At 46.6% G+C, this 12,727-nt stretch overlaps 1 protein-coding gene across 1 annotated transcript in view; it reads right to left on the bottom strand.

Annotated features, from left to right (window-relative positions):
• The window catches only part of LOC144121831 (focadhesin), a 283,349-nt gene that overhangs the window by 213,406 nt on the left and 57,216 nt on the right, over nucleotides 1-12,727 (bottom strand). Inside the window, exons 9-10 of the mRNA XM_077655244.1 lie at nucleotides 8,246-8,529; nucleotides 6,325-6,495 (exon numbers count right to left, since the gene is read on the bottom strand). Coding sequence (XP_077511370.1) covers nucleotides 6,325-6,495; nucleotides 8,246-8,529 — 455 coding nt within the window. The remainder of the gene's footprint in view (nucleotides 1-6,324; nucleotides 6,496-8,245; nucleotides 8,530-12,727) is intronic.

Genomic DNA, 12,727 nt, shown 5'->3' with positions numbered 1-12,727 from the left:
GCACTTCGTGACAACATCGAATGTGATATGTGAAAATTGATCATCAGCACATGATGAGAGTAGGATGGCATTGGTATGTGGCGTGACATTCCACTGCAGAGGCCCATAACCACTGTGTTGCTTTGGGATGCCAGGGTGGAAGGCTCCGAATTAATTTCGGCCACCTGGGGTTCTTTAATGTGTGCCGTAATTGTACGCACACAGGCCTTTTTGCATTTTGACTAAACTGCAATATGGCCGCCGCAGCTGGGATCCGACCCCATGACCTTCGGATCAACAGTTGGACGCCAAATGCATTGAGCTACCACAGCAGGTTTAGAGCAGTATGGAAGGTATTTCTATGTGTTTCTTTCCTAAACCAACACTACGTGTTCAGTGAGTAGCCAGATAGCCAGACAACATTCTTAGAGCCATGCCATCACCAACAAGTGATAGGGTAAAGATTTTTGCAGGTCTGAGCAACTTTACTATGGAGGGATTCCACTGTAACACCCGTGTATAAAAGAAAATGCTTAGCTCAAAAACGTACTGATGCGCAAAATAAGAGAGAAGCAAACTGTAATTGCTGTTCCGTGTTGTGAGAAATGCATTTATAAAATCGCTCCTGCGTCAGTTCTCGCTTGCAAAGCTGCACTGTCACATTTGAAGACAACCAAGAACAAGACTGTCGGGCACATATCATCTGACACCTACTGAAACATAGACCAAGTGTTCTCAAACTGGGCTGTGCAGAACCCAGGGGTTCCGCAGGCTGCTTTCGTGGGTTCCGCGACACCCATGCTGGGCTGCCCACCCTTTCGGGTACACTTCTGGTGGGCGTGTGTGCGAAGCAGACAAAGTACCTTATTTGTTAACACTCATTTTAGAGGACCAGCTCTTCTTAGCTCGTTCCTCAGTTTCATGCCTTGTGCATCACACACCTTGGCAGCATCACCATGTGTTTAGTATGTTTTGATCGGAGCACCGGCGGTGGTGGCTCAAACTTGGCAGTGAGCCAAGACACTGCTGAGCCCAGTTGTGCTAGGGTGGCTAGACTAGCTGCGCCAGTGCATATATGTTTAGAACACTGGCTAGATGGTGTGGAAGTGGCATAGCAGACAAGGCGACTTGTGTTATGTGCGCTTGTGTGCGTGGTGGCTGAAAGTGTGGGCTGCACCACTGGGCTAGCCGAGTCCAGAAAAAAAAACAAAAAAGAAAGCATGCGTGTCTCTTTTGGTGCTTTCCCACGCAATTTGATGGCGTTGATGGCTCTGGGGCGAAGTGTTACCACCAGCGAGCAGATTTGTGCCGGAAAAACAGTCTCTGTCAAAATTAGAAAAAAAAAGCAATGCCAACGCCACGCTGATGCCATAGCACCAACAAAACCAGACGAGCCATCACGTGGTTCTGTGCACAGCGCAGCCAGTCGAATGTGCGAAAGCAGGAGAAAATTTGTCTTGTGACTAGTTTTCTGCTTTCTTGTCTTGGGGTTAGAGACCTGAGCTTGAGTGAGAGATGGGCATTGAATAAAACACTGATTGGTGGAAGCAAGAAAACAAACACCTGCAAAAGTGAAGGAAACAGCCCAAAAAAAACCACAAAGGGTCCATTCGCATGCAACACTGAGCAGCTGTGATGGAGGGAGGTTCCTTGGCACATGTTGAAGTCTGTTCTTTGAGGCAAAAAGGTTTGAGAACCCGTGCCACAGACAATGGCTACCACTAGGCTAAGCCTAGGAGCATGCTATCAGTACTCCAGCAGAAAGCATGCCACTAGTGTGGGCACACCATATTCTTGCTTTCAGGTTATATGTAAGCTTATCTGTTGCCATGCTTTGCATATCAAATTATTGATGCTGTTGTGGAAGATTGCGAAGTGCATTAGAAGCGTGGGTGGAGTACATGCTGATGCTTGGCTAGGCCAATAGTCACTAAACCTTCTCACAGCCACCTTTCATCATGTCTCGTCCTTCTGTTTTCCGCCATACAAAAAAGAACTGAAATATTTCCTGATCTCCTTTCTCTGGGATAGACCATACTTGATCAATAAAAAGTAGGGGTGTGCGAATATTCGAAATTTCGAATACGAATCGAATATGTTTGATATTCGATTCGTATTCGAAAATTGATATTCGTGAATTTCCGAATATTCGAAAATTCCACGAATACTCGCCAGCGATTGTATACTGCGCATACTTTCATAAATTCGACCGCGGCAAAACCACAATATCTGGGCAAATTAGCCAATAATCGAGTTAAAAATTCCAAGAATACAATATAGAGGTCTTATCCGCTTCATTTTCCGCCGTTTGTCACGCGGACCAACCGCATCCCGACGCCGCAAGGCTTCACCTCGAGAGAATTTCCCCAAGTGGGCTTTCCCACATATCACACGTGTTGCGAACAAGATGGCCGACGGCCCGCTTCGAGCAATCGCATCGCGAAATCTCACTTTTCTTTTAATCCTTTGGTAATACGTTACATATTTAATGCCCACATTAGAAGAATGCGTCCTGTCGCCTTCATAACTCTCCGAGAGTGACTTCCGCCATGCCGTTTTGTAAACTACGCTATGCGGGAAAGCCTACTTGCGGAATGCCGCGGGAGCCTTCTGAAGGGGCGCGTCGAGTAGTAACAATAGGGCAAGCGATCCTGTCAAAATCTCGCCTATTGCATGGTGCATTGTAACCCGTGCACCTCTTTAGTGGGCGTAACAGCAGTCGTGACAACGATCGGAAGGCCTCTGTCGCTAGGGCAAAAAAAATGGCCTGGCTGCGTAGTTACGGTTTCTGAGCTTCACCGCTGCCCCGCAGCAACTTCATATGTCGGCCCACGCATTCGCCGATAGTCCAATCCCAGCTCCGCGTGTCTTATTTCTTTTTACTTTTTAGAAACCGCCTCGCCGCTCCGACGCCAGTGTGTGTTCCCCGGCCCCCTGCTTGCATTTGTGTTGTTCTTCCAGCACTCCAAAACGGGTGGCAAGTCACGGGCTTACAGGTGTTAACGCGATGGAGCCGCCTCATAAGGCCTTACTGCATCTTCAGCATTTTCGGCAGCATTTTTTTTATCGGGAGGGCGCGGGCAATTTTATTAACAGAGGCCTTCGGATGAACCGGGAATTTCTTCCGGTCCCTCGAACTCCGAATGAATGAGGTTTAATAGTCATCATGTTATTTTTTTGTTGCCAGTCTTGTCATTTTATGGATTTTGTTTTCCATGACCTCATTATAGTTTGGGTACTTTTATTCTGCCTAATTAAGTAGTACATTTCTGTGCACATTATGTTTTTTATATTGCCGCGAATATTTGCAGTGTTTGTTCGTTTTCAAATCTGCCGCCACACCACTTTATCGCTTTGTTTGCGACACAAGACGCGACTAGATTTATCTCGATTGATCGCAGCCAGGCAGAGCTGATTCTACGTTGTCCCGGAATGTTCTAGTAACTTTGCGCTCTTTATCTCGAAAGTTCGCCATCAGCTTTAAATTGAGCACGGCCGACAGCGGCGGGCATTTTGTTCGACAACCGCCGAGCACGCTTGTCGCTTCACCGCCGCCAAGTGATTCAGTTCATTTTGGGTGCAAGTCAGCCCAATAAACAGTTTTCTTTTAGAAGACCCTTTCGTCCGTCTTCATCGCTGCTTCGACTGCCCTCACCACTACGTTACAATATGGTACTAGGCAGTCTGGTTTTGTTTATTTTAGTTGCAAAGACCATACACTATTTTGAAAAAATAAGGGCAACAACGTTTGCTCGCTCATCGTTTTCTGTAATTTTTTTTGTACTGAACAGATATTCGATTCGATATTCGAAGCCATTTTTTCTTCATATTCGTATTCAAAAATATCAATATTCGCATGCCCCTAATAAAAGCTGATAAAAATAAAATAAAAAAGCATTTGCTCATCTTCTTCGTCCAAGCATGAGTAGCGAACTCAAAGAGCACGTGAACAGAAAGCAAGCACAATGACACATGCACGAAGTACGCACTTTTCAGACAGACCAAATGAGGCTACTACACTACTTGAACTCCAGAGCGAAGAAGATGCGCTGCAGCAGACGACTAGAAATGAAAGAGTGGGTCAAACGGCAGCATGGCACAGACTTTACCGTAAAACCGAAAACATTGGTGGTGCTACCACCGAATTATACATCTCTGCGCCGACACTCACGACGGCGAAAATGCTCCCAAACGCGCGTTACGATCGACACAATAAGATAATTTGATTCACCACAGCCCCATATAGCCGCAATCGAATACGGGCTGGTAAACGTAAAACTGTTCCAATCTACCTTTATTCTAATTCCGCCATGCCCTCAAAATCAACAAGGCTCATCGCCCCATTAACATTGAGTTTGCTTGCAGTGCTCTCAGCCTCCCTTTCAATGTTTTAAGCATAAGCTATGAAACGCCGTACTGCTCAGCGCACTCAATCCCATGCAGTTCCTTGGCGTCTGCAGCGACGACAGCCGGTACTCGGGAGTGGCCGCTTGTGCGCTGCCACTTGCTGGAACTGGCTAAAAGAGCACGAAAATTATTAGAAACTGTGCGGGAGGGGCCCACCACGTGGAATATGAACGGCTGCACTTTCTTTTCAAAAAACGAATGATCGCACTCTTCGCGAACGCTGCCGGAGCACAGATGCCGAAGTCGTTCTGGTGCAAAGTGGCGCAATTTTCGTCCCTTCTCTGTGGTTGGCACAGTTTGGCGCAAGAAGTTGCATTTGTATAAAAATGGCACAATCGGAGCAAGAGAAACACCCCTGCGATAATTCGAACAAGTCAGCATCTGCTACGGTTAATTCGAACTAACAGCCCCGGGCTGGACACCGCTCCTCGTAGATAGAAGTTGACCCAACGTGCTGCGACGTGCTGTAACGTGCTGCAAATTTACTAGAGACATGAAACAATAAAAAAAAAAAAAGCCGAGCACACGACACTGGCGGAGCCTGTGCTCTGGTACATGCCGAAGCAGTTTTTCGCTGCTGGAGCACCCGCCCGCGCCGCCGATGCTTCGGCGCAAGCCGTGGCATGTTTTTGAGAGCCCTGCACGTGTTACATACAGGGTTGTCAAAAACATGTTTTAGAGCATAAATAGCATCATATATTCCAGCACTAAAGCTCGCTGCTCATGCGAATGCATTCCAGTACTTCCTTCTGGCACATAACTGGCTGATCAATTTATTTCATTTGCCATTAGGACCGCATGATTTTATTTCTCAGAATCGGCCACCGCAAACGTGTAGTAGCGCCTAGCTCGCAATACCGAGTCTAAATGTGATTGCTTTGGATTCTGCCCACATGGCGGGGTGCAATGACCGCTCAATGCAGTGCCCATTCAATAATTCGAACTTCGCTTAATTCGAACAATTTTCTGTTTTCCGGCCCTCTTAGAGTTTGATTAACGAGCTTGTACTATGTAGTGTGTGGCATCTATGGGTCACCTGCTACTTGTGCTTATTAGGCGCACTAAGCGAAGACCATGCTGGAAAATATCACTTAGACAGCAGACCAATGATAATCCAAATGGCAGCAAATCTGTAGCTGAGGTCCCTGCATGGCGTATGCAATTTGGGCACTAAGCTCTTCCTTGCAATTCAGAGCCACTTATATCTCCAATATAAAAGAAAACTAATGCAAAGAATAACACTCTTCAGTGCAACTGCAATGCAGAGAGAATAGACTTATTCTTGCAACTCAAAGCAGGGCTGCATGTGCACCAGGTGGCACATGTGATAAGAACCATCCATTTAGCATTGCACGCATGACTTCACACACACACACACAGTGGTCAGGCTGTATTCACACTACAAACACAAGAGAAAGGAAAGGCTTGAAATGATAGACCACAGCAACTGCCTCCTGAACGGCCACCTAGCTGGGCAGCGGATATGTGATAACTTTGCACCCATGTGGCAGCAGCAACAGAAAACAAGGCACTACAGCAAAATCTCAATGACACTATCTTGGTATCGAAATTCCCTGGCCGGAGTGCATCGTGCACTATGGGCAGAGCTTCAGAAGTTCCGCACATTCTCCCGTGCCATTACGGATGACACAAATGTGTGAGCCGTGGCTGCACCCTCTAGCACTAAAGTGCTGCCCACACATTGCGATCGCTATCCGTGCAGTACGCATCACACACAGTCGCATGCGGCTGTAAAAAAATGCCATAGACAGGTGAGTGTAAATGCATTTCCAGTACTTCTCCATATGGATTCTGACACCTTTGGATGATATGATTCGTGTCATCTAGATATTACTGTATTTATGCACACGGCAATATAAGTGCCACGGGCCTTCTGAATGAACCAATAGACGCAAACAACAAGGCAGGGTTGCCCACCAGCTGGGTGCAAGCGTCCACCTCCCGGCGGAGAGCATCCAGGGCCACCCTAGCATCGGTTGGAGCCTGGCTACCCAGCAGCGCCGATGAGGCAACCAGCATGCCCAGCAGGGCACTGTCCTGGCCAGGCAACAGCACACCACGCAGGCTTCGCCAGCGCTCCACACACTCCTGCACAAACGAGAAACCTCAGCTGGCAGCATCTTGTTGCTTTGGCACAGGGGAAATACAATGCCCTCACCAGTGCAAAGCAACCTCTCTGCAATGGCGTGCACCTACCAGGCCAGCAACAAGTTCCCCAACTGTTCCTTTTTGATCTCTTCGAATAGTTGTCCCAGACTGCCCGGAACCCCTGTCTGCCATTCAGTTTGCCAGGATAGCTCCGGTAACCAGCCTGACTGTTCAAAGAGGTATTCTTTTCGACCAACATATAGTTCCAGGGGACTCTCCTCAGCTAGCCCCACATTTTCAGCCAGACTGCGTTAGACAAGGAGCAGAAAATGACACAGTGTGCGCTGCCTGCATCCACATTGAGAGAGACAAGCCAAACTGTTTTCTGAATAAGGGTGACTGCAACAGCCAGTAACTAGAGAAACAATTACATTGTTCGAAGATGGCTCTGGTACACATGGCACTGTGGCAGGCACTTCATATTCATGCTTGTTTCGTTTCTGGCCGTCATCTGCTTCAGTGTAATGTTGAATAAAGAACAGTCTGCAATTGCTGGTAACGTAGTAATGAGTGATTCCTGCCCACCGATGAAAAAAGACTACATGTTCTCAACGAGCGAAAACAGGCTTACTTCATGGAATGCACTAATGCATCACGAAGGGTCTTCACAGCTGTCTAGCCATGGCGATTTCACTGAGAAGGCAACAACGAGCATTGGCCAAGCAGCTCCTCGATGTACAAGCGTGTCAGATATGGGACTCGGCCAGAAAGCCTGGAGCTACTTGTATGCGTCACTAATGAATCTACTTCCAGTCCAGACACAGTCCCGGGGACAGTTCTCAGCTTGGAAATTCGAAGAGACCGTTTATGGCCAGGTGTGTGAAGAGCTGCTTTAACACAATAAGCTAAGCAGACATGGGGCAGTGGTTCTTGGCCATGCATGCGTCGTAGGCCCAAGATCGGCTGAAGAATCCATGCCAGTGAGAGATAGAACTAGTGTAACAGCTAAAAACTTGTCACAAAACTAACTGGGGCTGCCAATGCGACCTGTTCTATTAGAATGCTTGAAAGAAGAAAAAACTCGTGACGGCTACCATACCTGCGTAACGCGACACTCTGCAACAGCCATTGCAATGGTGGACATATATTTATTGGTTTATTTTTTATACTTTATATTCTCTTGAATGTCCCATGACATCAGTCATAGATGGAGTGACCACTCAGATCCCATCCCTGTGCACACCACGAATCCATCGAGTAGCGCTCAGCTCAAACACCAGTTCACATTGCTGCACAGAGAGGGCACCATGAAACTGTGGCATGGGTGTGACCCGCGGTGCTCTTCTTTCTTCCTCATTTCTTCTTAATATTACAATGCCAATGACACCTCAGAAAACATATGTGCCCTTAACTGCTGTCGCAGTCAAACGCAAGAACTATCGCATTGGGTAAGCAAACAAAAAGCCACCCTGCTATAATACTGGTCTCTCACAGTGACTATGTATTACAAATTTCAGGCAAACTTTCATGTAAAGCCCAATTACATGCACTATAAATCTGTCACGAGTTAGGTGGCGTGTATACAAAAAGTTGCAGGAATGCTATCTTCAGAGGATTTCAGAGCTAGCAACCAAGCTTTCAAAAGCAGAACAATCATAACTAATTTATCTAAAGGTGCAGCAGGGAGCCCTCCAACACGAGCTAAAAGCCTTCCATGGCTAACAGCAAAGGAGCAGAGATGGCATCTCACCTTGGGCGAGAACACACGCAGGCAAGTGGCAGCAAACAGGGCCCCGGTCACCAGAGGGTGGCAAATGGCCAGCGTCACAGCAGAGGGGACCATCCTTTCCTCCAGTGGTGCGGCTGGCCCATCATCTGTGGCCAGCCGACCAAGCAGGGCCGCCGCCCGCCCCTGCAGGCCCCGTGGAAGCAGCTGCTGTTGCTGCACCAGCAGGCACAAGGGCAGCGCCAGGCAGCGGCCCACACCGCCCCCTCGCCAGTCACCACAGTCCCTCCTCTGCAGCAGCACCTCACCTGCACACCACCACCAGCCATAGCCTGTTAGTATTTGTAGAAGGTACCAGTGAAAACACAAGAGGTGGTCACGATAAACACTTGTTTCACACAGACGGGCATTGCACTTGAACTGTGCTTTACTGGGATAAGCGGTCACACATAACCTCTGAGCAGTTTTTTCTAGAGCGCAGCTCCTAGGCACCCAGTTCTGGCTTCCATGTCATCTTTGGCGTAACCGGTTGTCCAAGTAGCAGAGTGAAGCACCACCTGGAAGGCGGCTCCTGCAGGAATATCCCGGAGGGTGGCTAGGAGTGTGACCCGCCACCTGCCACCCGTATAAAGAGGCGCTCAAATTTCGCAAATGTAAGCATCTGTCAAATTTTTTTTATTATTATTTTTGGTCAGCGAGGGGCACGAGTATAGAGGAAGCAATATATGGTTTATATGCCCATTACGACCTCTGTAGAGCAGTTGAGGACGTGTTCGCAAAATCTTCAAGTAATTTGTACACTTCCTTTTGGAAGCCTCAATTTCAAGAAAAACATTGTGCAAATTACACGACTAAATATGGTATGAACACCTTATGTAAGACACTGGAAAGAAACAGTAAGAAATTTTGCTGCAGGAACTTGCTGAAATGCATGCCACTGGTTTGCCCCGATATCAAAGAATGCAGTGAGGGTAAAATTATCATTATCGTAAAAAAAAAAAAATTTTACAGGCGTCCAAATCCTGTGCTCTATTGAAACTCTTATTTAGGCTTATTTTATTGTCTGATGCGATACAGTGCTGCTTTTCTTTTCTCTTTGAAACAAAAAAACGTGACTGTCTACTGCCCCACTCTGCTGCTGTATACACTGTAAGGGGGCGGAGGATTTTTCAAGCCGCAAATGTACGGCTTTTCACTCCACCTCCTTCCACTTCTTTGTGGAGAATAAAATTTGTATGTATGTATGTATCTATCCTGCTTTTAGAGGGTTCACAACTTATAGGATTCAGAAGTCACTAAACTAGAAACAAGTCTACAAACTTTCCTTCTCATTTCCATACCCACTTAGTGGGCATGGAAGTACGGCAACAGCGAACATGCATCAAACGCCATTTCGTTTCTTGGTGCAGGTAGGTTCAGTTTCCTGAACTATTTTGCAAAAAATCTGACGATATTTTTTTGCTAGTACTTCCATGCCCACAATCATTGCTGTCTTTGATTTGTGATTGCGTTTACGTCACCAAGTTGCTAATACTGTTCGGTGACGTTGAGTTGAATCCTGGACCCTCTAAGGAGGAGTCTTCCCAGCAATACCAGTGAATTAGTCTCACTAATAAAATCTTTGCATGATAGAATGGATTCTAGGCACGACGAAGTTATGACCGCACTTAATGATTAAGTTAAGGCGGCCTTTTTCCGCACAGGACACGATAAGAGCATCCGAGTAACCAGCATCCCTGCACCTGCTGACCTGTGAGTTGAGGCTGGATCCCATTCTACAAGGGCAAGATTTCTTCAATGCCTTACCGATGCAGTTTTTAACAATGCCAGTTTTCACAATTTTAGAATGGAAAGAACTGTAGTTGAGCAATGGTTTCTCGCTCTGAGAAGAGTACTCCCAACAGACATGTTCAGGGTCAAAGGTTAATTTAAAATCCAGAAACTGTAAGGATCTTTGATGAGGCACTTCATGCGTAAATTCCAGTCCCGACCCATTGCGGGAAAAAACATCCAGAACGTGTGAAATTCCTGGGAATGGAGACCTGCCTAGTATCAAAAAATCGTCGACATAGCAGAAAATGCTGGTGTTACTTCCGGCCAGCTCTTCCTCAACTAATCTGTCAACCCTGCCTAGAAAAATGTTACTAAGAACGGGGCTACTCTGGAACCTATCCAGACCCCAGATTTTTGCAAACACACCTTACCGTCCCACTCTACATATGTGTTGTTAAGATAAAAACCCAATAGTTCCATGAAGGATGCAGTGCTAACGCCACAACTGTTTTGAAAACCGCATTCATCATTGTCATCCGTGATGCACTCCTGAACATACTGCATAAGTTGAACACATGGAACATGCAGTGGCTTTACTTCAAAGTTTTAGTCTCGAGGGTTTGGCAAGAAAGTTGAAGGGGGCCGAATCTTCAGTGCTAGAAATTTTCTTCAGAGCCAAAACCCATAAACCAAACGTACCATTCAGAACTATCGTGTCTGAGCATAATTCGTGGCAGATAATTGTTTCCACCTTCCTTTCCAAGCACCTTTTGGCCCTTAAGGTTAATGACCCTTTCCTTATTCCCAACTCGGAAGCCCTTGCAAGCCTCCTCCAGAAGGAGAATCCTGCCACGTGTCTGGGTTTTAGTATTGATGTTGTTGATTTGTTCTATTCGCTTCCACATGTTCAACTTATGCAGTATGTTCAGGAGTGCATCACGGATGACAATGATGAATGCGGTTTTTAAAACGGTTGTGGCGTTAGCACTGCATCCTTCATAGAACTGTTGGATTTTTACCTTAACAACACGTATGTAGAGTGGGACGGTAAGGTTCTTTTGCAAAAATCTGCGGTCTGCATAGGTTCCAGAGTAGCCCCCGTTCTTAGTAACATTTTTCTAGGCAGGGTTGACAGATTAGTTGAGGAAGAGCTGGCCGGAAGTAACACCCGCATTTTCCGGTATGTCGATGATTTTTTGATACTAAGCAGGTCTCCATTCCCGGGAATTTCACACATTCTGGATGTTTTTTCCCGCAATGGATCAGGACTGGAATTTACGCATGAAGTGTCTCATCAAAGATCCTTACAGTTTCTGGATTTTAAATTAACCTTTGACCCTGAACATGCCTGTTGGGAGTACTCCCCTCGGAGCGAGAAACCATTGCTCAACTACAGTTCTTTCCATTCTAAAATTGTGATAACTGGCATTATTAAGAACCGCATCGGTATGGCATTGAAGAAATCTTGCCCCCATAGAATAGGATCCAGCCTCAACTCACAGGTCAGCAGGTGCAGGGATGCGGGTTACCCGGATGCTCTTATCGTGTCCTGTGCGAAAGAAGTGTCTAAAACGCTGAAGGCATCCGGGCCCCACTCAGCACTTAGCTCTGGTCCAAATGTAGGGAAGTTGGCGGTTATGCCGTACATCCACGCCCTGTCTCACCGGCTTAAAAGAGTAGGCGCCCGATATGGTGTAAGCATGGTTTTTACTGCTCCCAATAAACTGGGGAAAGTAGGGGCTGCAGTACGAGAAGATGTGAGGGGAAGGTTAACAGGAAACAATGCACTATCAAGCATGGGAACAAGTTTGTTACCTGTAAGAAAGGCATGGTATATCTTATCCCTTTGTCCTGCGGGCGTATATACATCGGCCAGACTGGACGGTGTAGCAATGTTCGCCTCACAGAGCATGCCAATTCCATCAGCAGGAAAGAAAATAGAAATGTATCACAACACTGCATTGCTTGTAATTGTACTCCGTTTTTTGTGGATACAACCGTACTGTTCGTACATGATGACCAATGCACAAGGGAGATAGCTGAGGCATTCCACATTCCCAGAAAGGGCGATGAATATGTGAGCAAAACATCGATAAGCTTGTCAAGCAGAGAAATGAGCTTGTTTCATTGTGGGTAGTGGGATTGACGATAGAGCATGTGCTTTGGAAATTTGTGTAATGTGTTTTTGTTTTTTTTGGCCGGGGGAGGGGGGGGGGTTTATCGCATGTGGGTGATTACAGAGCATCTGTGTTTGACTGGACAACCTTACACGTGTGTGTGTATTGTATAAATTGACTTCTTACTATCGAATAAAATTCAGATGTATGTTCAGCGCCTTCGTGAGTCTCGTCTCGTCCTCTGTGTGTGTTTTTAGAGCTGGTTCTTAATGCGAAGCATTTGTAGTTAATCCAATGCGGCAGGTCGTGTTCAAGAAACAAGCTTCTGTCACCACTGCTCGCAGGGGTATGCCAGCACCTTTGCCATTAAGTACAGCCACATTTCAACCAGGAATCATAACATACCGCACTCGATCAAGCGCTCTCGTGTCAGAGTCGGAAAGGGGTTTCGCTTGCGTCATGTAAGTGCACAGTGCAATTTTCAATATTAGTGTGCTCTGCCTGAAATTTGTGCAGTGTTGTGAAAAACGCGCTTAATCACCCCGCTATTTTGTACGCAGCTGGTTTTGGCGATATGCATCGCATTGGTTCCACACTGCACTTAGCCTGGATAGTA

The sequence above is a fragment of the Amblyomma americanum genome, chromosome 2, assembly GCF_052857255.1.
Source record: "Amblyomma americanum isolate KBUSLIRL-KWMA chromosome 2, ASM5285725v1, whole genome shotgun sequence".
NCBI lineage: Eukaryota > Metazoa > Arthropoda > Arachnida > Ixodida > Ixodidae > Amblyomma > Amblyomma americanum.
This window is presented reverse-complemented; position numbering and strand designations above follow the sequence as displayed.